Source organism: Mycteria americana, chromosome 25 (assembly GCF_035582795.1).
Source record: "Mycteria americana isolate JAX WOST 10 ecotype Jacksonville Zoo and Gardens chromosome 25, USCA_MyAme_1.0, whole genome shotgun sequence".
In the NCBI taxonomy this organism is placed as follows: domain Eukaryota; kingdom Metazoa; phylum Chordata; class Aves; order Ciconiiformes; family Ciconiidae; genus Mycteria; species Mycteria americana.
In genome coordinates, this window is record NC_134389.1 from 3,316,182 (window position 1) to 3,340,573 (window position 24,392).

Below are 24,392 nucleotides of genomic sequence, written 5' to 3' on the forward strand. Positions count from 1 at the left end.
CCGGGGCCCCCCCCGCCGGGCCCGGGTGGCAGAGCCCCGGCGGGGGGCGGGGGGGGGATGCGGGACCGGGGTGTGTCCCCCCTCAAACCCCCCCGTGGATGCCCCCCCCTCCCCCCCCCAGCGGGGCCGGGACCGGGCGGGGGCGCCCACAGACCGAGCCCCTCCCCCCCCCCCCCGCCAACCGGGGAGAGCGCGGGGCGGGGCCGCCAGGGCGCCCCCTGGCGGCCCCGCCCCGCGCTCACCCCGGTTGGCGGGGGGGGGGGGGGGGGGGAGGGTGCCGCCCCGCGCTGTATATAGCTTGTCCTCCCCCCCCCCCCCGCCCCGTCCCGAGCAGCCCCTCCCCGGCGAGCCCCCCCTCGCCCCTGCACTCCCGGCTGCTTTCTCTTGGTTGCACTATTCGGGTGAGCCCACCCGGGTGCGGGGCAGCCCCGGCCCCCGCCCGACCCCCCCCCCCCCCCAAAAAAAAACCCACCCCGGCCCTGTGGGACCCCCCTCCCCGGGGTGGCCGGGCCCCAGCGGTCACCCCTCTGCCCTTTGCACATGCCCCCCCCCAGGGCGCAGCCCTCCCGGGGGAGCAGGGGACCGGCACTATTTGCCTAAAAATAAGAGTTTATCTATATTTAAAAAGATGATGTAATATATTCCCCCCCCCCGGCCCCTCCGCTGCTGCCCGCCAGCGCTGCCCGGCCCCCGCGCGTCTGTCCCTTGCCATGGGGTGCCGGGAGGGGTGATGGGGACGGGGGGGCTCAGCTCCCGTCATGGCTTTAAAGTGCCTTATGGTGAACTTGAAATTTTCGGCTACTTGAACCTCTCTGGTGTCAGGAACCAAACGAATAATCGGCGGGCGGCCCCCCCCCCCCGCCCCGCCGGGTCACCTCTGTCTGTCTGTCTGTCTGTTTGTGTTTGTTTTTTTAAACGAAGGCTGCTTGGTAATAAACGGAGAAGCAGGGACCCCCCCGCGCCCGGCTGTCTGTCCGCCCTGCGCCCCCTCCCCGGAGCAGCTCTGCTCAGGCCTGGGGGAGTGAGCGGGGCTGGGGGCACCGTGGGGCTGGGGACAGGGACACCGTGGGGCTGGGGGCACTATGGGGACGGGGACGGGGACAGGGACAGGGCTGGGGGCACCATGGGGATGGAGATGGGGGCACCGGGGGGCTGGGGGCAGCACAGGGATGGGGATGGGGGCATCGAGGGGTTGGGGGCACCATGGGGATGGAGCTGGGGGCACTGTGGGGCTGGGGACACCACAGGGACAGGGACTGGGCTGCGGGCACCGTGGGGATGGGGACACTGAGGGTTTGGGGGCCCAATGGAGCTGGGGGCACCATGGAAATAGGGGTGGGGGCACTGTGGGGTGGGGGGCACAGCAGGGATGGAGCCGGGGGCAGCACGGGGCTGGGGACACCACAAGGTCGGGACCACCACGGGGTGCTGGACGCCAGCTCAGGGCACCGGGACGCTGGCACCTCGAGGACCGGGTGCTTTATTCACCAGCCCCTCCCCGCCCGCCCCGGCGGCTCCCGGCTTCCACCGCGCTGCTCAGGCTCCAGCCACATCCCCGGAGCCTGGCCCTGTGTCCTCGCCGCCGCGTGGCACAGTCCTGCCGTCACCGGGCCCTGCCCTTGCTGCTGGGCGGCCGCAGAGCCACCACCTCCTCCAGCTCGCTGCCGCTGCTCTCGGGCTGCTCCTGGTAGCCGAAGTCCAGGCTGGTGGGGGAGAACAGTGTTGGGGACCGGCACCCCCTGGCACTGGGGACATCGCCACCACCATCGCCAGCTCTCACCTGGAGAGCGAGCTGTCCTCGCCATCCATCCCGCTGCCGTCCCCGTCGCTCTCCCCGCTCGCCTCCTCCTTCAGCCGGGCTCGGAGCCGGGCTGCCATCTCAGGGGGTAGCCGCCGGCCGCCCCCTCGGCCCGCTGCCACCTCCCGGACGCGCTGCCGCAGCAGCCGCCCTTGCTCCTGTCCCCGCAGCGCTCGCACGGCACCCAGCCACAGCCCCACGGTCTCCTCGTCGCTGGAGTCCCTGCAGGGATGGGGCAGGGGGGTGGGCTGCAGCCCCCCCCCCGCAGCTCCCCCAGGCTCCGGTGGTCTCACTGCCCCCCCCGCTCACATCTCCTCGTCCCCGGTGTCCCGGAAGCTCAGGGGGCCCATGCAGACGGAGCAGACGTTGCTCAGGGTTTGGTGGCACTCGCGGCAATACAGCCCTGGGGAGAACGGGGCCGTGAGAGGGGTGGGAGATTTTGGGGGGGGGGGGGGGGGGGGGTCCCCAGTCTAGGGGTGGCTCCTACCCTTGCAGCCGGGCGTGATGCATGCGATGAAGTCCGGCTGCTCTGCCGTCCCACAGGCCAGGCAGCGTTTCTGCTGGATGCCCAAGAACCGAGCCAGCCGGGCGAAGCCAGGCAGCCTGCGGGCAGGGAGCTGATGCTCCGTGGGGCGTTGCCACCCCTGGGGTGGCATTGCCCTTTTGCAATGCCCAGCGAGGCGCTTATGGGGCTGGGATGGCTCCAACCCCACGGATGCATCCCCCAGGGGAGCTTACCTGGAGGTGAGGAAGAGGAGCAGGTTGCCTTGCCCGGCGTCGGCTGTGCGCTGCATGGCGGCTTGGCGCAGGGCACGTGCCAGGCCTGCCCGCCGTGCCAGGATGGTGCTGTGGAGGAAGGACGTGCGCTCCTGGCATGGCGGGGATGGGGTGAGGGCAGGCGGCTGCCGAGGGGGCACGGGGAGGTGGTGGTGATGGGGCGGGGGGGGGGGCTTCTCACCTGCTCGCGGCACGGGTAGTAGGCGGCACACACCACCCGGCGCAGGCGTGCCACGTGGCTGCCGAAGATGGCGATGAAGAGGGAGATGCCGTACAGGAGTCCTGGTGGGAAGAGGATGAGTCACGCAGGGGCGACCCCCCCTGCACCCCCCCGCCCCACCCCACACGCTGAGGGCGCAGCACCCCCGGTCACCCATGCTGAGGTAGGTGCTGTAGCTGGGCTCCACGGGCTGGAGGAGGCAGCGCTGGGAGAGCACGGAGATGTTGCCCTGCTGCAGCACGTCGAAGGCAGAGACCAAGTCCCGGAAGATCTCGCTGGCGTAGCCCGTCCCGCTGACGCTGACGCCCAGCACCGCCGGCGCTGCGGGGTGAGCGGCTCAGTCCCGGGGAACGGGGCACCCGCTGCCCCCAAGCCCCGGCCCCCAGCCAGCGAAGCACCCAAGGGTGCTGCTCCGGCGTGGTGGGTGCTGCTCACCCCTGGCGACGATCTCCCCCTGCAGCTGGTGCCGGACCAGGTCGAGCAGCCAGAAGAGGCTGTAGTCGGCCAGGACGATGCTGAGCCCCAGCAGCACGTGGCGCAGGACCCCCACCAGCTGCAGCCCGTACCGGCGCCGCTCCTGCCGCGACAGCCACAGCCCTCCTGGGCGGGCATGGGACCGCCGTGAGGCCGTGCCGTGCCGGGACCCCCCGGCTCTCCGCCGCCGGTCTCGCCTGGGGGATGCCCCTGGGGGGGGGCTGACCTGGGGCGATGTAGCGGCCGCTCTCCCAGGCTGTCAGGGGCAGGACGGTGGATCTGCCCTGCTCCGCCCGCAGCAGGTCCATCTCCACGAAGCGCCGCGTGATGTAAACATTGTCAAAAGTGTCATCCCGAAGGTACCGGTGACGGTACCGCAGCGCCCTGGGGACACAGGGGGGATGCTGGGCACCGGCACGCTGGGTCCCCGTACCCGCGGAGGGCCAGAGCGGAACCCCAGCCCACTCACTGGAGGTACATGTAGAGGATGACGCAGAAGGAGATGTGCATGAAGAGCCCCAGGACCCGGCGGGTGGGCTCCAGGCGCAGGCGCACGCCCTCCATGATGTCCAGCGCCACCTCCCCCAGGCTTTTGCTGGCGTTGAGGCTGACGTCGAAGCGGTGCACGGCCGAGATGTTGAATTCGAACTCCTGGCGGACGCGGTCCAGAGCATCATTGAGGGCTGCAGGGGTGACAAAGAGCCACGCGGTGCTGGGGGTCGGGGCGAGAACCAGGAGGGGGCAGACGGGGGGCAGAGAGGGACCCCCGGCCCCCCCGGCCCCACGATACTCACGGGCTGCGATATTCCTCTTGAGGAAGGACCGGATGTACTGCGGGACGATGCAGAAGACGAGGGCAACTGCGGAGAGGGGGGGGTCTCTGCCAGGGTGGGGCCCCCACGGTGGGCAGAGGTCCGCCCCGCCGACCCCCCTGCCGCCGCAGAGGGGCAGGGACCCACGCACCGTTGGCCAGACCGCAGAGGGGCTTGAAGGTGATGATGATGTAGCATAAGAAGAAGAGGAAGGGGATGGCGCGCTCGCAGTTGTCCTTCGCCTCGTCGAAGAGGCGCAGGCAGCGGCGGTACGGCGTGCCCAGCTCCTCGTTGCACACCTTGCCCATGTTCGCCAGCCACAGCCAGACGTTGCGCAGGGCTCGGGCTGCGGGCAGGGAGCGGGCGTTGGGGGACGGGCAGCGAGCGATGGGGAGGGGGACAGGCCGATGGGGAGGGCTGGAGCCGGGGAGACCCTTGGGGACCCCGCTCACCAACGTGGCTGACGGAGTCCATGATGGAGCGGAAGAACTTGCGGACGTGGTCGCCCACCACCTTGGCTTTCTGGGAGATCTCCTTGATTTTGGCCAGCACATCTGCGGAGGGGGGCGAGGGCAGCCCGGGGCTGGCCAGCGCCGCTGGGGTTCCCCCAGGAAGGGACCCTCCCACCCCACCGCATCCCCCCGGCCCCTCCTCTCACTCAGCAGCGGCTCCTGGGCGCGTTGCAGCCGCTCGGCCGTCTGGTTGAGGGCGAGCTCGGCCCCGCACGACAGCGACTCGGCGGCCCGGGAAAAGTTGTGCAGGATGTTGGTGCAGGGGCCCTGCACGGCCATGCCCAGCGCCAGCAGCAGCATCAGCATCTTCCCCTCCTCTGCGGGGACAGGGGGGTCCTGGGGCTCAGCTGGGACCCGGCACCCCACGCTGGCACCCACCCGGCTCCTGGCGGCGGGACCCACAGCCGCTTACTGGTGAAGATATGGGGCAGCGATAGCAGCACGGTGGCCCGCACCTTGACGGAGAAGGCCATGCCCAGCCCCAGCCCCGCTCCCAGGCTGATGGTGGTGACCAGGCAGTACCAGACGTTGTGGCCCTGCGCCAGCAGCACCAGAGCCCCGTACAGGCTGGCCAGGGCCATGCCCAGCACGAAGCCGCCGACGCTGCGGGCCAATTCCCGCGCCTCGCTCTCTTCCTCCGGCCTGCGCGTCTGCCGGGGCCGCCTGCCCCCGGACCGCGGTGCCGAGCTCTTCCCCCGGCCCCTCAGCCCCCGCAGGGCTCTGCCCAGCCGCGAGATCAGCCCCATGCTGGGCTGGGCTCTCCCAGGCTCCCGGTGCTCTCGCAGGCTCCGGGCGCGGGGATACAGCAGGCGGAACGGGTGGCTCACAATGTGCGGGTTCCAGGGGAACATCCCACCGTCGGTTCCAGGGACAGCATCCCGCTGTCGCCAGGACGAGGCACAGAGCCATGGCCCCTGGGCGAGAGCACTCGGCTGGGACAGAGGCACGCAGGAGGCAGAAACCGCCCAACACGAGTGAGATCCCCTCCCACCCCGCTCCCCGTCGGGGCTGCCCGTGGGCAGTGGGAGAGGGCAGGGCTGACGCCTCCCTCCCCACCCAGCCCTGAAGCGAGCGGTGGTCTCGCTGCTGCCCGCCCCGTGCAGCCGGTTCCTCTGGAGCCGGCCAGACCAGTACCGCAGCAGCAAGTTCTTCCTGGGCGCTGGCGTCGGGACCCTCCTCGGTCTCGGTGAGCGCGCCCCAGTGCCGGGCACGGCGGGGGGCTGGTGGCACTGGGGGCTCAGGGCACGTTCCTGGATGTTTCAGGGCTCTGCCAGCTCCTCATCATCCCCATGAACATCACGGAGACGCGCAAGGTGCAGCTCTCCTGCGGGCTGGCGGGTGAGGATGGGGCCGGGAGGGGATTGGGCTGACGGGGGCCGTCGGGAGCCCCGGGGGGGGGTCTCTGCGGGACTGTGGGGACAGCTCTCCGCTCGCCACAGGGGTGACTGCGTTGGGCTGGGCCACATCCCCCCACTTCCGCTGCGCCAGCCTGCTCATGGCCCCCAAATTCCTGGGCAAGGAGGGTCGGGTCTACGTCCTCTCCTTCGTCCTTGCCGCCATCTACAACGGTAGGGTCCCCCCGTGTCCCCGTGTCCCCTGGTGGGGTCCCGAGGGCTGGCAGGGTCTGAGCCACCCCTGCCGGCGCCAGGGCCTGTGGCCAATACCTGGCACAACCTGGAGGAGGTGACGCGCTCGCTGGGCTGCGTGGCGGAGCTGCAGGTCAACCACAGCCGCCAGCTCTGGCGGGTGTCGACGGCCCCGCTGCGCGGGGTGATGGAGGACATGGTGGTGAGGCAGGGGGCCGGGGCGGGTGGCGGGGGGCCGGGGGGGAGCGGAGCCGAGCCTCTGTGTGTGTGTGTGTCCCCGGCAGCGGAGCGGGCAGACGCTGAGCGCCGAGATGCAGAACATCTCGCACGCCTTCGTGGGGCTGAACGAGGAGGTGGCCAGCGAGGCGGGCTACGACCTGCGGCAGCGCCGGCACCCGGACCCCCAGCCGGCCCCCAGCACCCAGCAGCTCTACGAGATGAAGACCAAACTGCGCTGCACCCGTGAGCGGGGCGGGCAGGAGGCTGGCAGCACGCGGTGCAGGCAGCTGCCGGGCCGGGGATGGGGTTGCCGCAGCCCCCTGTGCCGGCCTCACATGGCACCCGCATGGTGTCCGGGCCAGCGGGGCTGGGGGTGCGTGGGCAGCTGAGGGCTCCTGCCCCCCAGATGTGATCGAGCTGGGCATGCAGCGCTGCCGGGACTGGTTCGATGAAAAGCACAAGGCTTGCATGGCGCTAGTGGTCGTGCCTCTCATCAGCCACCTCCTCTGCCTGCCCATGAAGTTCAAGTTCCTCTGCACCATTGTCAAGGGTGGGTGACCCGTGGGACCCCCGCCCTGTCCTCCCTCGGTGGGGCGGCTCCAGCTCTGCCCCCTGCAGCCCCCGGGACGGCAGCCACAGCCTGTGCCGGGGCGATGCCCGGGGTCCCGGCTCTGCCAGCACCGTCGCCGCTCCGTCCCCGCAGTCATGCATGGCTGGTGCTGGGACAAGATCCCCGTGGAGGGCAACTTCGGGCAGATGTACGACCAGGTGAACAAGTCCGTCAGCAGCCTCAGCCAGGACTTCGGCACCAGCATCGTCTCCCAGGTGGGTGCCCGTCCCCTCCGCCCAGGGCCGGGGTGGGGGCCGGATCCTGCCCGGCCCCACGGCCCCTCCGCCGCAGGAGGAGCACCGCGAGATGCTGCTGGGCGCCAACGTGTCGGCGGAGCAGCTGATGGAGGAGGTGACCTCGCACCTGCGGCAACAGAGCACCCACCTGGGCCAGGCCGTCTCCTTCTTCCGCCTGCTGCTCTCCTGCACCTTCCTCCTCGTCTTCATCTCGTGAGCCTTGGGATGGGGGACACACACACCCCCCTGTGCCAGCCACAGGGCACAGAGGGGTGGGGGCCTCCTTTGGCAGCAGGTCTGGGGGGGGTGCGAAGACAAGGGGGGGTCCTGGGGGGCTGCAGCCGGTCCCTCGCCTCCCCCAGACCCCCCCTTCTTGCCAGGGCTTTCTCCTACACCAAGCGGTACTGCCAGGACATCTGCTTCGACAACCTCTACGTCACCACCTACTTCCGCCAAATCGATGCCCGCCGCAGAAAGCAGGTGAGGGGGGAGAAGGGGTGCAGGGCGGCCCCCCACCCCCGGTGGGGAGTCCCGGGGGGCTGCGCTGAGCCGCCCCGCTCCCCCTTCCCCAGCACAAGCGGACGCTGCTGCCCCTGCGCCGGGCAGAGGTCTCGGCCGTCATCTTCCCGTGCCGCGTGGCCGTGCAGCCGCCCGAGCTGCAGAGCATGGTGAGGGGCTGGCGGGGGGCCGGGGGGCCGGCGCTATGGGGTAGGCTGTGGCAAACCCCGCTCCCCACAGGTGCTGGAGCTGCTGGAGTGCATCCCACCCCTGCTCCTCCTCCTCCTCGCCTGCGGCCTGGACCACGCGCTCTTCACCATGCTCAGCATCATCCAGCAGCACTCCTTCGTGCAGTACTCCTTCCACAGTGAGCCCCCAGCCCCATGGCCCCATTGTGCCCCACAGCAATGCAAGGATCCCCCCCCCTGCCTCCACCCGCCTCCCCAGCCCCGCAGCCCCCCCACGTGCTTCCATCCCGCAGGCAGCCACCACTTGGCCGTGCAGGTGACGGGCACGTCCCTGATGGCTCGGCTGCTGCGGAGCACCATCGGGGCCCTCAACACCTCCTCCGACACCCAGCTGGAGACGTCCAACTTCGGTGAGCCCCCTCAGGGGACAGGACCCCCCTCTGGCTCCACGGCCTGGCCGCCCCTGCCTGCGAGAGGGGCCGGGGGGCTTTCCCCAGGGGCTCAGCGCTGCCGCTCTGTCCCCAGCCTGCCTGCCGCAGCCCCGGGGCATGACGAGGCAGCAGTACACGGGCAGCTGCCTGCCCCTGGCCGTGCTGGTGCTGCTCTGCGTGGCCCAGGTCTACACGTACCGCCTGCGCCGCGTCATCGCCGCCTTCTACTTCCCCAAGGTGAGCGGCAGCCCCGGCACCAGCCGAGGGCCCAGCACAGCCCAGCCCGGCGGGCAGTTTTTGGGGTGGGCTGGTGCTCCCGGCCACCCCTCACGGCCTTGGCCGGCGCAGCGGGAGAAGAGCCGCGTGCTCTACCTCTACAACAAGCTGCTGCAGCAGCGGCAGAGCTTCATCCGCCGGCAGCAGAAGCGCATCGCCCAGAGGGCAGGGCAGCACCCGGGACTGGTGAGCGGGGCCGGGGATGTGGGTGCCAGGGCGGGGGGCTTCACCGTCCCCCTATCCCAGCTCTGTTCCCCCATGGGGCGGCCGCTCAGCCCGAGCCCCACACGGCCCCGTCCCTGCCGCAGGGGAGGTCGCTGCTGGAGTGGTGCTGCCGGCACTGGCCGTGCCTGCGCCGCTGGGTGCACCGGAGCTGCACGGTGTGCGGGGCGCCCGAGACCCCCCAGGACCGGGTCTGCCCTGTGCCTGCCTGCGGCGCCCCGTACTGCGGGCAGTGCTGGAGGGAGGCGGGCGGCGTGTGCCTCGCCTGCACCCCCGGGGACCACGGCCTCTCCCAGGACAGCAGCGAGGAGGACGCGGGGTACGCGGCCTGAGGGCGCCCAGCAATAAAGGCTGCGACCCCCCGTCCACGGCGTGAAGTGGGGTCCGCGGGGTGCATCCGTGGCGGTCTCTGGTGAAAGGGGGTGTCCGGGTGATGAGGATAGGGGGTCTTCTGTGTATGGGGGGTGAACGCAGGCGTCTCTGGTGTACGGGTTGGGGAAGGCGGGGGTCTCGAGTGTACGGGGTGATGGAGGTGGGGGTCTCCCCTGAGTGAGGTAGTGAGGGTGAGGTCTCCAGTGTACGGGGTGATGAAGGGAGGGGTCTCCGATGCATGAGGTGGGGAAGGCGTCAGTTGCCGGTGTACGGGATAGTGAAGGCGGGGGTCTCTGCTATACGGGGTGGTGAAGGTGGGGGTCTCCTGTGTACAGGGTGATGAAGGCGGGGGTCTCTGGTGCATGGGACGGTGAAGGCGGGGGTATGTAGTGTATGGGGTAATGAGGGTGGGGGTCTCCACCGTACGGGGTAACGACGGCGGGGGTCTCCGCTGCACCGGGTGATGAAGGCGGGGGTCTCTGGAGCACGGGACGGCGAAGGCGGGGGTCCCGCTCCGCAGCAGCAGCGAAGCAGCTCTCCCTCGAGCGGCCGCCGGCTCCCGGCGCACACGGAGCCGCCGCTGCGCGGAGCCCCGGAGCCGCCTCCGAGGCGCGGCCGCCCGGGCCCCCCCCCCCCGCGCCGGCCGGGCTGGGCGTCGCCGGCGGAGCGGCGGAGCGGCGGCGGGGCGGCGGGCGGAGCCGGGCGGGGGCCGGGCAGGAAGCTCCTCCTCCCGGGCCGGGCCGGGCCGGGCGGCCGGCGGCGGCGGCGGTGGCGGTGCCATGCGCGGCGGGAGCGCCGGCGGGGGCGGCCGCGGCGGGTCAGCTCGGGAGCCGCCGGCCCGGGGCCGCCGAGCCCCGCTCGGGCTGCGGGAGGGCGATGGGGGCGCGGGCGCTGCGGCTGCTCCTCGCCGCCGGGCTGCTCCTCGCCGCCGGTACCGGGGCCGGCGGGAGCGGCGCAGGTGAGCGGGGACGGCGGGGGGGGGAGGCCCGGGGGGGCCGGGGGGCCGCGTCCGCCAGCCCGCGGGGGTCCGCTCCTCGCCTCCTCCGGGGCGTCGCGCGGGGACCCTCGGGGACGGGCGGCAGCCGGGGGGGGGCCGTGCGGGGCGTCGGGGGTCGGGACCGGGACGGGACCGGGGGGTCGCGGCGCCGCGGGATGCTCGGTGCCCCCCGGGGACCGCGGTTTGGTCCAGCCGCGGAGCCGGCGGAGCCGGGGGGGCCCGGCGCTCCCCGGGCCGGTGGGGCCGTGGGGAGCGGGGTCAGCGGGGCACCCCCGCCCCTCCAGCGTCCTCCGGGCCGCAGCAGGGCGGGGGTCCCCTGGGGAGCCGGGAGGAAGCGGGGGGCTGCGGGGGTGAGGGGCACTGAGTCAGCCGGGCCGGGCCTCCCAGCCCTGCCCCGTCCCCGAGCTGGTTGTACTGGGCAGCTGGGCCGGAGCTGACGCAAGGCCTGGCAGGGGACCCCGGGAAGCCCGTCCCGAGCGGGGGCTGCGCTCCGCATCCCCCTGCCACCTCCCGCCGCGGGGTCACCTCCAGGCGTCCCCCAGGCTCCGCTGGGAGCCGGTGCCCTGGGCGGTGCGGCCGGGGGATGCTCGGGGCTTCGCCTGGGGGCACCCCGGGAGCTGCTGGGGTGAGCGTGGGAGTCCCCGTTCCTGCTCCCCGCCCCGAACCCTCGCCCTGGCCCTGGGGTCTACGCTGTGATGGGTGACCGTGGGAGGCCCGGCTGTGACGGGTGACCGTGGGGAGCTGGGATGCGATGGGTGATGAAGCTGTGACGGAGCGGCTCTGGGCCCCTTGCAGGTGACAGCTCGCGGCAGCGCCGTGCAGAATTGGGACGCTCCTGGCACGTGACCCCGTGGGTCCTGCGGGACGATCGGACACTCAGCCTGGCAGAGGCGACCCAGGTGAGCCCCCGCCCGCGTCCCTGGGGTGCCCGTGCCACGTAGGGGTTTGTGACAGTGGGGTGGGGGCTGCTTGCACCCCGCCACCTCCCCCTGCCCCCTTCCCGGTGCGGGAAACCTGGCGTCCAGGTCCCCTGGCCCCAAGTCCCTGGTGGTCCGAGCGCCCAGAGCCTCTGGGCACCCCAGGGGCAGTGGGGAGCGGGCCCCCAGCGAATCGCCCTACCCCTCTTCTCCTGATGCCAGGAGGGACCTTGCTGGGTCTGGGCACCCACCCTGCGCCCAGCGCTCCTCCCGGCTGGGGCGGAAGGGCCCAGCCCGCCCCGTGGCCGTTGGGAGTCTCTCCGACGTTTCCGCCACGCTGCACCGGGCAGGAAGCGCAGGGGGCGGCGGGGGGGGGGGGACGACCCGGCTCCGTCCGAACCCCCTTCCCCGGCACAATGAGTCCGGGAGGGAGGGACGCTTCCTGCGGGGCGTGAGGGTGGGGGCCAGGCCGGGCAGGGGATCCCTTCCGCCCCCTCCCTCCAGGCACGTGCCAGGGCCAGGCGGGTCCCCTGGCCCCTCGCCGACACCCCGCTGCGGGTCACGGCGTTTCAGAGAGCGCGTGGGGACGGGAGGGGAGCCGCAGCTTGGCGCAGGGTCAGGTCCCCTGGGGCGGGGGGTCCTCCTGTAACCGCTGCCTCTGGCAGGGGGGGTTCCCTGCCCGGCTGCGGGTCCTGCTGGAGCTGGAGGGGACGCGGCTGGTGCTGGAGCTGGAGCAAAACTGGTGAGTTGGCGGCTGGCTGGGGCAGAGCAGGGGTGGGACTGGGATGGGGGTCCCGGGGGTCCCTTAACCATGAATGGTGCATGCAGGGCGGGGGTCCCATGGGCTCCGTCTCCATCCATGGTGCACAAGGGGTGGGGGTCTGGGGAACCCTCCCTCCATCAGTGGTGCACATGGAGTGGGGGTCCCTTGTTCCCCTTCTCCATCCATGGTACACGTGGAGTGGGGGTCCCGGGGACCCTGTCTCCATCTGAGCTGCACCCGCAGCAGGGTGGGAGGTACCAGCGTCCCCATTTTCACCAGCTGTGTGCTCAGAGTGGGGTGAGCTGGGGGTCCTTGCTGTGGGGGTGACGCATGCCTCTGCCAGGGAGCTGGTGCTGGGTGCCGGGGCGCTGCTCTACTACCTGCCGAACGGCACGCGGGTGATGCAGGAGGCCAGCGAGCAGGTAGGGCCCAGGCGCATCGTGTCCCCAGCGGTGTCCCCGAGCCGTCCCCGTGCCCCAGGGGGACCCCAGTACGGGGCTGGCTCCTGAGTCCCTCTCTCTGCTGCAGGAGCACTGCTGCTACCGGGGGACGGTGCGGGGCTTCCCCGGCTCCTGGGCCAGCCTCTGCGCCTGCACCGGACTAAGGTGAGTCCCCGGCCCCGGCAGTCCCCGAGCCTTGCTCCCACCGTGCTGCTGATGCCTCATCTCCCCTTTCCCAGCGGCCACCTCCAGCTGTCGGAGACCAGGAGCTACGGGCTGGAGCCAGATGCTGGCAGCCCCCCGGGACGGCACATCGCGTACCGGCTGCGGGAGGTCCGGCTAGCACCGCGGGCCTGCGGGCAGGGCCCCCTCGACCCCCCCCAGGCGGAGGCGGAGGAGACAGAGCCCCCCTGGCCGCAGAGGGTAGGTCACCCGTGGGTCTTGCCCCACCGGAGAGGGTCCCCTTGCCCACGCTCTGACCCCCTCTCTTCCCCAGGCCAAGCGGGCGGTGGCAGAGCAGCGGTTCGTGGAGCTGGTGATGGTGGTGGACCACGCTGCGGTGAGTGCTGGGCAGACGTCCCCGCCGCAGGGGCTGCCCTGCTTCCCTGCCCGCCCTCCTGACGCCCCTCCCTGCCCCCCCAGTTCCAGAATTACGCCGACCTGCAACGCGTCCGCACCCGGACCCTGGAAATCGCCAACCAGGTGGATGCGGTGAGTTGCCACCGTGACCCACCGGGCACCGTCCATCCCGGCTTTGTGCTCGGCTAAGCTGTGCCCTCGCTGCCGTGGTGCCAGGGGTCTCTGACCCCCCCGCTGCCCCCCAGTTCTTCCAGCCGCTGGGAGTGCGGGTGGCCTTGCTGGCGATGGAGGTCTGGAGTGAGGGCGACAGGTTCATGGTGGGCAGCAGTGCCCGGGCTGCGCTGGAGCGGTTCCTGCGCTGGCGCCGGGAGGAGCTGCTGCCCCGGCTGCCCCACGACAACGCCCAGCTCCTCACGTGAGTGGGGGACGGGAGGGGGACAGGGGACGGGGCGCGCAGGCAGCCCTCCCCGACCCCTGCGCTCTCTCCCCAGGGGCGCCCGCTTTGACGACGTCTCGGTGGGGATGTCGGCTCAAGCCTCCATGTGTTCCCCCGCGCGCTCTGGGGGCGTCAGCATGGTGAGTACCCCCCGTCCTCACCCCGTCCCCCCGTTGCATGCCCGCCCTGACCCCCCCTTGTCCCGCAGGACCACTCGGTCAGCGTCCTCGTCGTCGCCTCCACCGTGGCCCATCAGCTGGGGCACAACCTGGGCATGCGCCACGACAGCGCCGGGCGCTTCTGCGACTGCAGCGACCTCCGGCAGGACCGCGGCTGCATCATGGCGTCACCTACGGGGTGAGGGCAGCGAGCGGGGCCATGGGGGGCTGGGGCCAAGCCCCCTCCCCGCCTCACTGACCCCTCTCCGGCTCCACAGGCTGACGCCTGGTTTGAGCTTCAGCAACTGCAGCCGGCAGGACCTGGAGCGCAGCCTGCGGCGGGGACAGGGCTGGTGCCTCTCCAACGTCCCCGAGCCCCGGCGCTTGGCTGGGAGCTCCAGCTGTGGGAACCGCTTCCTTGAGCCGGGCGAGGGCTGCGACTGCGGCCTCGGCGTGGTACGGGGGGCTCTGGGTGGGCTGGGGTCCCCCCCCCTGCGGCCACCCCTCTTCTGCTGAGCCCGGGGCTGCCCATGCAATGGCTCTGCCCGGGGGCGCCGTGTCCCGGCCCTGCCGTGGGGCTGGCAGGGGGGATGCCGGTGCCACCCGCTCACGGCAGCCCCTCTGCCGGCAGGAGTGCACCGATCCCTGCTGCAACAGCAGCATCTGCCAGCTGGTGCCCGGGGCTGAGTGTGCCACGGGGGACACTTGCTGCCAGGACTGCCAGGTGCGTGGGGACAGGCAGCCGGCGGCGCTGGCCCTCCAGCCGCTCCCCAGGGTGGGTTTCCTGGGGGTCCCCACTCATCTGACCGTGCCCCCCAACAGCTGCGCCGCGCCGGACACCCGTGCCGGGAGCCCCATGGCGAGTGCGACCTGCCCGAGTTCTGCGACGGGGTCTCTCCGCACTGCCCACCCGACACCTTCCTGCAGGACGGGCAGCCCTGCGCCGGCGGGCGGGCGGTCTGCTACGGCGGTGCCTGCGCCACCTACGAGGGGCAGTGCCAGCAGCTGCTGGGGCCAGGTATGGCGGGGCTGGGCCGGGGGCCGGGGGCCGGATGGGGTTGCTGAGGCTCGCTGCCCCCCCCCTGCAGGCGCCGGCCCCGTCTCCAGCTCCTGCATGGCCTCCCTGAACGCGAAAGGGGATGAACGCGGGCACTGCGGGCAGCTCCCCAACGGCTCCTACGTCGCCTGTGCCCAGCGGTGAGTGCCGTCCCCCCCCCACCACCCCCGCTCGCCATCCCCCCTTGCCCCTGACCCCTCTGTCTCTGCAGGGACGCCGGCTGCGGGATGCTGCAGTGCCGGCACAGCGCCAGCCCGGGGGGCACGCCGGCTGGGTCCTGCCAGGGGACCCTCCTGCCCAGGGACGAGGACGTGAGCGACGCAGCCATGGTGCTGCCCGGCACCGCCTGCGGCCCCGGGAAGGTGAGCGCCGGGGTGGTGGGGAAGGGGCCAGGGGGCTCGTCCGGTGCTGATGCCCCGTCCCCCGGCAGGTGTGCCTCCAGCGCCGGTGCCAGGATGTCTCCACGCTGGGTGACCAGCAGTGCCGGAGCAAGTGCCACGGGCACGGGGTGAGTGTGGGCGGCTGGGGTGGGTGCCGGAGGGGGGAACCTACCGGGGGCTGAGGCTCGGTGTCACCCACCCAGGTGTGCAACAACCACGGGCACTGCCACTGCGAGTGGGGCTGGGCCCCCCCAACCTGTGAGAGCCCTGGCGCGGGGGGCAGCCAGGACAGCGGCCCCACCGCCCTGGAGCGAGGTGAGGGCAGAGGCCGGCAGCCGCTGCTGCGCGGAGAATGGGGCTTTGTGCGGCCGGCGCGGCTGGAGCCGGCGTGGGGTGCGGCGGGGGGGGCTGACGTGCCGCTCTCCGCAGGGGGGAGCGCCCTGCCCACCGCCCTGCTGCTGAGCGCGCTGCTGGGGCTGGCCCTGGCACTGGGGCTCTGCTGCGCCCGCCGCGCTGGGCTGCACAAGCACCTCTGCCAGCTCGGCAAGGGGACCTCCTCCCAGTACAGGTAACCGAGCCGGCGGGGGCGGGTGGCACGCGGGTGGCACGCACGCCTCTGTGTGTGCCGTGGCAGGTACCGGAGCTGCCTGCCTGCATGTGGGCACACACACGCGTGCGGTGGGTAAGCGGGCACGTGCACGTGTGTTTGCGCGCGCGCATCCCGTGGCGGCTGACCGAGCGGTGTGCATGCCTGTGTCCCCGAGCAGGTGACAGTCTGTGTGCGTGTGCCTGTGTGCGTCCCCCCGGCGCAGGTCCAGACCCTGTCATGCATCGTCGCCCCACGTCACCGCGGTTTCTCCCCCCACGTCACCGCGGTTTCTCCCCCCCGCTGCCCGCCCCGGTCCCGGGCTGAGCCCCCCACTCTTCTCCCCACAGCGCTGAGACCCGGGTCCGATTCCTGGGTCCAGAAGCCCCAGACGGCTGGAGCGGGTAACGTCGCTGCCGGAGCCTGGGCGTGGGGCTGTCCCTGAGCCGTCCTGCTTCGCAAGGCCTCCGGTGCTGCGATCTTCCCCTGGCAGCGCCCGTGGGGTGTGGGGCAGCCCCGGGGTGCAGGGTGTCGCATCTTCCGGTGCCGAGGGGTTCGTTTCTCTTGGGCTTCTGCTGGTGTCGGTGTCGCTCGGTCACTGTGCGGGCTCCCCCCGACCGCCCGGAGCGAGCGGGGCCTGATCCTGCCTCTCCCCTGCAGGATCTCGCAGCCAGAGCCCCGGTCGGGCAGCCAGGGCCCCCCCGCACGCCCCCGGCCCCCGCAGTGGTGTCAGGCCACGGAGCTGCAGGTCATGCACAGCAGGAAGGTGAGAGCTGGGGGGCTGGGGATGGGGAGGGGGGGCTGCTGGCAAGGGTGATGCTGTCGCCGTGGTAACGTGCTGTGGTTGCCGTGGGTACCGGGGTTCGGTCTGGTTGTTGCCAAGGAGGCATCCCTGGGTACCAGCTCTGAGCATCCCTCGGCACCGGGGCCGTGCAGTTCGACTCTGCGGCACCCCGGGACAGGAGCAGCCTGGCACGGCCCTGGACCGCGCTGCTCCGGTGCCCTGTGCCGCGCTCGGCACCGGCTGTGCTTCTCTGAGATCGGTGCCCGGCCAGGGGCCGCAGCGGCCACCCAAGCCAGGGCTGCTGGCGTGGGGCTGAGCCCCAGAGCCGCCCGCTGTGGGGGGGGGGGTGTCTCTGCTTCGCGGTGGGAGGGGGGTCTCCGCATGCTGCACGGCTTGCCCTGCTCCAGGGCTGCATGGCGTGCCTGCCCCCTCTCCCTCTCTCCGCAGCCGGCTGCCCTCGGCTCGGCCCGGCCCGACCCGCCCTCCCGGCCTCTCCCGCCGGACCCTCCTCCCAAGGTAACGCCCGGGCCGGGGTGGGGGTCCCGGGCCGCACCTCCTTGGCCACCGGCCGCTGCTGCATGCCTGGCTGCGCACCAGCTCTTGGGGCCCCGCGGGCTGCGGCCCCTCCGCGGCACGGTGCCCACCGCCCAGCAGAGCCGGCACCCCGCCACGGGAGAGCCCCGGCCCCCCAAAAAACCTCCTGCCCCGCGGGAGGCTCCGCTCCCCGAGCTGTCTCGCTGTCCCCCGGCTGTCTCACTGTCCCTGCTCTCTCTGCCCAGGCCCCCCCCTCGGACAGGCCGCCCCCCCCCACACGCCCGCTGCCCGCAGACCCCGTGGCACCAGGCACTCAGGTAACGGTGGCACGGCGGTGGCACTGGCGTGTGGGGCAGGACGGCGTGCGCCTGGGCCGGGTCTCCCCCTGCCCCCCCTGGGGCAAGGGGAGGTGGTTTGGGCCCCCCCGAGCCCACTGGGGGGGTTGGCCCGTGCCGGAGCTCTGACACCCCGATTCCCCCCACAGCCCCCGGGTCCGGCCAAGCCCCCCCCGCCTCAGCGGCCGCTGCCCTCGGACCCCCCGGGACCTTCGCTCCCCTGCAGTGAGACACCCCCTGGTCACCCCTACGTCACCGTGATTCCCTCCAGGTGAGCGGGGGGGGGGGGCAGGATGGGGGGCTGCGGGGGGGCAGAGTGGGGTGTTGGGGGGGGACACGATGACTGTGGGTGGGCAGAGCAGGGTGCGAGTGGGGGCTGTAGGGGCCCGAGTGGGGGAGGCTGGGGGGTGCCAGGATGGGGGGGCTGCAGGGGGCCGGAGCGGGGTGCAGGTGGGGTCTGGCGGCAGAGGGGGAGCCAGGAGGGATGGGGGGGCCAGGGCTGTGGGGGCCAGGGGGTGAATGGGGGGGACCAGGGCGGGGGGGGCTGAGGGGCTGCAGGGGCTCGGTGTGGGGGCCCAGGGCAGCCGGAGCGGGGTGCCACGTTGTGTACCCCGGCCCCCGTCACCGCCCGCCTCTCTCCCCAGGCCGGCTCCCCCGCCGCCGGCGGGTTCCCAGCGGGAGGCCTGAGCCGCGGGCCGGGACGGCCGCAGCGCTGGAGCCGCGGAGAAGGCCTCGCCCCGGCCCCCGCGGGGCCCCGCCGCCCGCTTGTCCCCCGCCGACACCAATAAAGGGGCTGTGAGCCGCCTCCGCGCTGCCTCCGCCGGGGCGGGGGGCCCGGGGCGGGGGGAGCGGGACCGGCCGCGCCGCCCCGCGGAACTACAGCTCCCGGCAGCACCCGCGGCGCCCGCCGGAAGCGCCGCCCCCCCGCGCAGGAAGTGGCACCCGGCCGCGACCGCCCCCTGGCGGGGACGGTGCGCAGGGGCGGGGGGGGGGTCCTCCCTCGGAGCCACGTGGGCACGGGCACGGGCACGTGCAGGAGCCGCCCCGTGTGCGCGGACACGGGTGTGCAGGAGCTGCTGCGTGTGCACGGGCACGCGCGTGTGCGGGAGCAGCCGTAGCCGTGGACACGCGTGTGCAAGAGCCACTCCACCTACACAGACGCGTGTGCAAGAGCAGCCGTGCCCATGGACACGCGTGTGCAAGAGCCACCCCACCTGCGCGCACACACACACACACACACACACGCGTGTGGCAGGAGCCACCCGGTGTGCACACGGGCACACGGGTGGGCAGGAGCCACCCCACCTGCAGGCACACACGCGTGGGCAGGAGCTGCCCCATGTGCACGGGCACACGCGTGGGCAGGAGCTACTGTGTGTGCGTGGACACACGCGTGTGCAAGAGCCACCCTGTGTGCACAGGCACACGCGTGGGCAGGAGCTACTGTGTGTGCACACACACGCGTGGGCAGGAGCTGCCCCGTGTGCACGGACCGCCACCGTTCCCCCGCTGGGTCCCGCTGCGCCTGCCCGGTGCTGGTACCGGCGCCCGGTGGGTGCTGATGCCCGGCGGAGGCGGGGTTGGGCGCGGGGAGCACCCAGTGCTGCCGGTCGCGGGTGCCCGGGTCGTGCCGGTCCCGGTCGATGCCCGAGGTACCGGGGCGGTGCCGGTTGGGGCGGGGGGACCGGGTAGGTGCCGAGGATGCTGGTCCCGGGGCGGTGCCGGTCGGTGTGGGGGTGACGGTCCCGATGCCGGTGGGTGCCGGATGGGGGGGGGGGAGCGGGGTACCGGCCCCGGTGCCGATGGACGTCGGAGGTGCCGGACGGTGCGGGGATACCGGTCCCGGTGCCGGTCGGTGCGGGATTGCCGCTGCCGGTGCCGGGACGCCAGACGGTTCCGCGGTGCCGGGGGGGGGGACACACACACCGGGTGCCTCCCGAGGTGCCGCTCCCGGTGCCGGGGGGTGCCGGTGCCGCCCCCCAAAGGTTAATGGCGCTCGGGGAAGTTGCCGGGCGGCGGCGCGGCGCGGATTGGCCCGAAGTTGGCGGGGCGGGCCGTGCCGTGCCGAGCCCCGCCGTGCCGGGCCGCCCCCGCCCCCGCCGGCCCCCGCCCCGGCCCCGGCCCCGCCGCCCCCCGCCGCCGCCGGCGGAGCCATGCGCCCCGCGCCGCTGCTCGGGCTCCTGCTCTGGGCGCCGCTGCTCTGGGCGCCGCCGCCGCCGGTGCGCGGCCTCCGCCACGGCGTCCACTGGAACGGCAGCAACCCCAGGTAGCGCCGCCGCCCCCGCCGGCCCCGCCGCCTTTGTGCGCCCCGCCGAGCCCCGGGCCCGCGCCGCCGGGAGGGTCGGGGCGGCGGGCGGAGGGCGAGCGGGCGGGGCGGAGCGGAGCGGGCGGGCACCGGGCAGCCCCGGTGCTACCGGGCGCCCCGGGGGGTACCGAGGCGGTGAGTACCCCCAGGTGGTAGAGGGCCACCGGGCATCCCCAGCGGCACCCAGCCCCGGGTGGTGGCGAGCAGGTGAGTATCCCCCGGTGGCACCGAGCCACCGGGCACCCCCGGGCGTTACCGAGCCGGTGAGTACCCCCAGGCGGTGCTGAGCCCCAAGCGGTACCGAGCCACCGGGCATCCCCAGCGGTACCAAGCCCCATGGGGGTACCGAGCCACCGGGCATCCCCAGCGGTACCGAGCCCCACGGGGGTACCGAGCCACCGGGCATCCCCAGCGGTACCGAGCCCCACGGGGGTACCGAGCCACCGGGCGCCCCCGGCAGCACTGAGCCCTAGGGGGGTACCGAGCCACCGGGCATCCCCAGCGGTACCGAGCCGGTGGGCACCCCCAGGTGGGACCGAGCCGCCGGGCACCGCTGGTGGCACTGAGGCCCGGGTGGTACCGAGCAGGTGAGTACCCCCAGGTGATGCTGAGCCCCGGGTGGTACCAAGCTGGTGGTGGGCACTCCTGGTGGTGCCAAGTCCCGGTGGGACCGACCTGCACTGAGCCCGGGCACCTGTGGTGGCACCGAGCTTTGAGCATCCTCAGGTGGCACCGAGCCCGGGCACGTCGCTGGGCGTGGGGCTGGTGGGCAGCCCTGGGGCACCTGCGGCCGGTGGGCACCGAGCCTGGGGTCACCCTGGGTGGCATCAAGCCGGTGGGCGGCACTGCCAGGGCTGCGGGTGCCCGTGGCGGATGGCCCCACTGGTGGGGGCCGTGGCCCAGCCCCTGCCTGGCCAGGGGTGCTGCCCGCAAGCTCTGCCATCACCGGTGGGCCGGGGTCCGGCCCCATCCCTCCTCCCGGCCTCCTCCATTTTAGGCGTTTCCCAGCTCGGGGTGCTGGGGCCCTGGGGGAGCGGGGAGGCAGGGCCGGGGTGTTGTGCCGGGGGCCCAGGGGCTGCGCTCGCCCACGGGGGTCTCGTGCCCTCGGCCGCAAAGCTGGGCTGGGGCAGGTGGGCACGCTCCGGGCAGCGCTGGGGGCACCGGTGCTGCCTGGTCCCCCTGGGAGCGGGGACCTGCAGATGGAGACATGGGAACCCACCGCCCGTGGATGCCCCGGGAAGGGGGGAGCCGTGTGCCCCTCCGCAGGGTCAGGGCAGGGCCCCGGCCCCCGGCAGCCCTCAGCCCTGCCCGGGCTCGTCCCGGCCAGCGTCGCCCGGCGGGATGCTCTGAGTCAGCGGGGAGCCCGCGCCCGGTCCTGTCCTCGAAGAGCCCCCGGCTTGGGGGGGGCGGTTGGGGCCTGAGCCTCGCCGGCTCGACAGCACTGCCGGCCCGGTGATTAATGCACCGGCCTCTGCCGCGGCTGCCAGGAATCTGCGCCTGGTGTAAACACTGCCTGTGCCTGCACCGGGACAGGAGGAGGGGGCTGGAGCTGGCCCCGGGGTCTCCCCAGCAGCCCCCTCCCCGGTGGGACGGGGCGACCCTGCCAGCCAGGCGGCAGCTCGGCAGCACCGTCCCTGCCGCAGCGCTGCCGGCGAGGCCAGGGCCCTCCTGGGCCGGTGCGTGTCCCGGGCCGCGGCAGGATCCGGCCGGCTGGGAGATGTGGGCGCAGGGCGGGGGCTGCCGTCCTGCTGGGGCTGGGGAGGGGGAGAGGGGCTCCTGCTCCGTCGCCTGTCCCGGGCGGGCAGGACCAAGCGTGTGCACATACGTGTATGTGTGCACATGTGTGTGTGCATGTGTGTGCACGCGTGTGTGTGCCTGCAGAGGTGTCTGCTCCACCCCGGCCTGGCCGCACGCGCTGTTTACAGCCGTGAGCTCATGCCGTCCCGGCAGCCGCGCCGGTGCCTGCCTGCCCGCGCAGGTACCCGGGCTGGGCCCCCTCCCCTGCCTGCCCAGCCGGCAGAGCCCCCCGTGCCCCCTGCCCCCGCCAGCCGCCCCCCTGCGAGCACCGTGCCGGTGCGGGCGGCGTCACGCGGGGTGGCCCCCCACCAGGGCGTCAGCACCGATCAGCGCCGGGGGCGGTGAGGCGGGTGCCTGGGGCGAGGGGCTTTGTGCCCTGGCCAGCGTGGCTGGGCTCCCCCCGGCCACGGCGGCCGAGCCCATTCAGCTCCAGCGGCCTGCGGCTAATCCGAGCTGATGCCTGGTTGTGTGGAGCGGCCAGGTGCCTGGTAGCTGTTTCGGCAAAAGCCCGGCCACCCACTCTGCCGGGGCGGGGGACAGCGGGGCGTCCCTCCTGGGGACAGCGGGACCCCTGGCGCCCGCTCCCCGGCTCACCCTGCCCGGCAGGTTCCTGCGGGACGACTACGCCATCCAGGTGGCCATCAATGACTACCTGGACATCTACTGCCCGCACTACGAGGGGAGCGTGCCCGCCGGCCGGGCAGAGACCTTCACGCTCTTCATGGTGGACCGGGAGGGCTACCGCGGCTGCTACGAGACCCCCGGCGCCTTCAAACGCTGGGAGTGCAACCGGCCCCAGGCGCCCTTCGGGCCCGTCCGCTTCTCGGAGAAGATCCAGCGTTTCACCCCCTTCTCGCTCGGCTTCGAGTTCCAGCCGGGGGAGACCTACTACTACATCTGTGAGTCACCCCGGGGCGCAGCCGGGGCCCACCGGGGTTTGGCTGCACCCAGGGGTCTGGGTGGAACCAGGTTTGGGGCACGCGGGAGAGTCGGGGTGCACCAAGGATCCGGATGCAACCAGGGTTGGGGTAAACAGGGGGGGGGGTCTGGATGCGACTAGGGTTGGGGTGCACGGGGGGGGGAGGGTGTCTGGATGCCCCCGAGGGTTGGGGTGCACGGGGGGTTGGGGTGCACCAGGGGTGTGGATGCCACCAAGGTTGGGGGGAACAAGGGGGGTCTGGATGCCCCCGGGGGTCTGGATGCACCCAGGGCTGGGGTGCATGGGGGGGGGGGGTGTCCAGCTGCACCTAGGGGTCTGGATGCAGCAGGGGTGGGGGTGCCCCCGGGTGGGGGTGCCCCGGGGTGGGAGCGCGGGGGGTGCCGGCGCCGCAGTCCGCCGGGAGGGGGCGCCCCAGGCCCGGCTCTGGCCCGGCCGTCGGGGGGTCCCGTCCCGGGCTGGGGGGGCCGTGCCGGGGGGGGTCCCGCTGATGTGTCCCCTCTGCTCAGCTGTCCCCAGCCCCGAGAGCGCCGGGCGCTGCCTGAAGCTGCGCGTCTCCGTCTGCTGCAGAAGCACCAGTGAGTCCGGCGGGGGGGAGGCTGCACCCCGAAAGTCTGGGGCTCCCCCTCCCCTGCCTCTGGGGCAGCCTGGTTCCCGCTGCGGGGGGTACTGGTTTGCACTGGGGCCTTGGGGGGACACCGTGTCCCTCAGGGGAGCTGATCACTGATGCTGTCGGGGTCTGTTTCAGCGCCAGAGCCGGTGACGGAGGTTCCCAATTCGCAGCCCCGCGGGCGTGGGGGACCGGAGGGTGAGTGCGAGGCGGGCGGGGGGGCCGGAGGGTGGGCAGGGGCACCGGGGGCCGGCGGGGGGCTGGGGGCCGGCTCGCCCTGACCTCTGCTCCTGCCCTGGCAGACGTGGTGCCCGCCCGGGGCATCGCGGCCCCGCTGCAGCCCCGCGCCCCGTGCCTGGCGCTCGTGCTCCTCGCCCTGCTCTGGATCTGACCCTCGACGCTGCCCATGGTGGGGAGACGGGCTCCTCTGTCCCACTGCCCGCTTCCAGACTCTTCCTCTGCTGCAGTCCCCCTCCGAGCCCATGGGGCAGCCCCCACGGAGCCGAGCCGGGGCCAGGAGCTCCGGGCTGGAAGGTGAGGGGGGCACGGGGGGCTCCCAGGCGGTGGCTGCCCCCGGGGGCTGGTCCCCCTTGCTGTGCCGCAGCATCCCCTGACGGGGCTCTCCCCCTCCCAGGGACCTCGCTTCCCACCAGCATCGCTGCACACCGGCCCCACCGGCCACCCTGCCCCGGCACTGGGCTCCCCACAGCTCGGCGGACGCCTGCTCTGCCCCAGGGCCATCGCCTCATCTCGTGCCTTCCCCCGTGGACCCCCTGCCTTGGGGGGCCGGGGACCCCCAGGCCCTGGAGTGGGACGGCAGCTCCTCCGGGTGCCGGATGGAGGCAGGCGCCCGGCCCCTCTGCTGCCTTGTCCTCCGGCGAGGACACACCGATCTGTCTTCTGGGAAGACGCCCTCCTCCGTGCCGTCACCGGCCCCTACGGTTTGGTTTTAACCCCTGGTAGTGACTGAGCCGAGCAATACAGTGTTTGCAAGATCGCTGCGCCCTCAGGCTGTGCAGCCCCCACCCCTGGCCTCGCGCTGCCCGTGGTCCCCTCCTGCCTGTGCCCACCCGCCCGTGGTCCCCTCCTGCCTGTGCCCACCTGCCCGCGGTCCCCGTCCCCGCAGGGATGCTGGGGCATGGGCCAGGGCGGCTGCTCCCCGAGGATGCCTGCGCCTCTCTCTGCGACCTTTCAGGCCAGGGGTTTAATTGTGGTGATTTGATATTGAGACGTCAGCTCATGTCACAGGGAGAGCTTTAATTACAGACGAGCTGCCTGCAATTAGTGCCTGGCAGCAGGACCCAGAGCCGGCCGCTGGTGCCTGGTAAGGGACAGGGACGAGGGGTGGCGGGGCTGTGGGGGGGTCACTCGCCCGGAGCCCCTGGCTGGGTGCCCTGGTCCCACTTGCTGCCCTGGCCAGGCTCGGGCTGCCCGCGGGGCGGTAGTCCTCCGTCCATCTGTCTGTCTGCCCACCCCATACCCCATTGGGATGCACCGCAAAGCAGGGGGCTGTGGGGGCCACGGTTGGGGTGTCACCCTTTGCCTA

At 73.1% G+C, this 24,392-nt stretch overlaps 4 protein-coding genes across 4 annotated transcripts; 3 read left to right on the plus strand and 1 right to left on the minus strand.

Moving 5' to 3' along the window:
* Positions 1 to 1,603: 1,603 nt before the first annotated feature.
* Positions 1,604 to 5,470, minus strand: DCST2 (DC-STAMP domain containing 2). Its single transcript, XM_075524954.1, is given in 17 exon segments — positions 1,604 to 1,703; positions 1,781 to 2,020; positions 2,108 to 2,201; positions 2,286 to 2,401; positions 2,537 to 2,667; positions 2,757 to 2,857; positions 2,949 to 3,116; positions 3,231 to 3,395; positions 3,496 to 3,653; positions 3,739 to 3,952; positions 4,064 to 4,129; positions 4,233 to 4,427; positions 4,534 to 4,635; positions 4,740 to 4,910; positions 5,006 to 5,391; positions 5,393 to 5,436; positions 5,438 to 5,470. Coding segments are annotated over 17 exon segments (2,484 nt in total).
* A 30-nt stretch (positions 5,471 to 5,500) lies between these two features.
* Positions 5,501 to 9,191, plus strand: DCST1 (DC-STAMP domain containing 1). Its single transcript, XM_075524955.1, has 16 exons — positions 5,501 to 5,567; positions 5,654 to 5,779; positions 5,857 to 5,931; positions 6,033 to 6,161; positions 6,242 to 6,381; positions 6,464 to 6,641; positions 6,805 to 6,948; positions 7,102 to 7,223; positions 7,300 to 7,457; positions 7,625 to 7,724; positions 7,817 to 7,912; positions 7,983 to 8,109; positions 8,224 to 8,340; positions 8,456 to 8,598; positions 8,710 to 8,823; positions 8,946 to 9,191. The coding sequence occupies exons 1-16, from the start codon at positions 5,501 to 5,503 to the stop codon at positions 9,189 to 9,191; spliced, it is 2,082 nt and encodes a 693-aa protein (XP_075381070.1).
* A 776-nt stretch (positions 9,192 to 9,967) lies between these two features.
* ADAM15 (ADAM metallopeptidase domain 15) lies at positions 9,968 to 18,002 on the plus strand. The gene is made up of 25 exons (XM_075524665.1): positions 9,968 to 10,189; positions 11,024 to 11,127; positions 11,811 to 11,887; positions 12,252 to 12,330; positions 12,437 to 12,513; positions 12,588 to 12,771; positions 12,845 to 12,907; positions 12,991 to 13,059; positions 13,173 to 13,342; positions 13,419 to 13,503; positions 13,572 to 13,720; positions 13,800 to 13,977; positions 14,153 to 14,245; positions 14,344 to 14,539; positions 14,610 to 14,718; positions 14,790 to 14,940; positions 15,009 to 15,086; positions 15,162 to 15,273; positions 15,388 to 15,526; positions 15,895 to 15,948; positions 16,205 to 16,310; positions 16,776 to 16,844; positions 17,108 to 17,179; positions 17,347 to 17,468; positions 17,842 to 18,002. Exons 1-25 carry the CDS (start codon positions 10,108 to 10,110, stop codon positions 17,882 to 17,884), a joined length of 2,661 nt encoding a protein of 886 aa, XP_075380780.1. The 5' UTR covers positions 9,968 to 10,107; the 3' UTR covers positions 17,885 to 18,002.
* A 1,289-nt stretch (positions 18,003 to 19,291) lies between these two features.
* On the plus strand, positions 19,292 to 23,374 carry EFNA4 (ephrin A4). The gene is made up of 5 exons (XM_075524996.1): positions 19,292 to 19,463; positions 21,906 to 22,198; positions 22,746 to 22,814; positions 22,985 to 23,044; positions 23,149 to 23,374. The coding sequence occupies exons 1-5, from the start codon at positions 19,351 to 19,353 to the stop codon at positions 23,235 to 23,237; spliced, it is 624 nt and encodes a 207-aa protein (XP_075381111.1). The 5' UTR covers positions 19,292 to 19,350; the 3' UTR covers positions 23,238 to 23,374.
* The last annotated feature ends 1,018 nt before the right edge of the window (positions 23,375 to 24,392 follow it).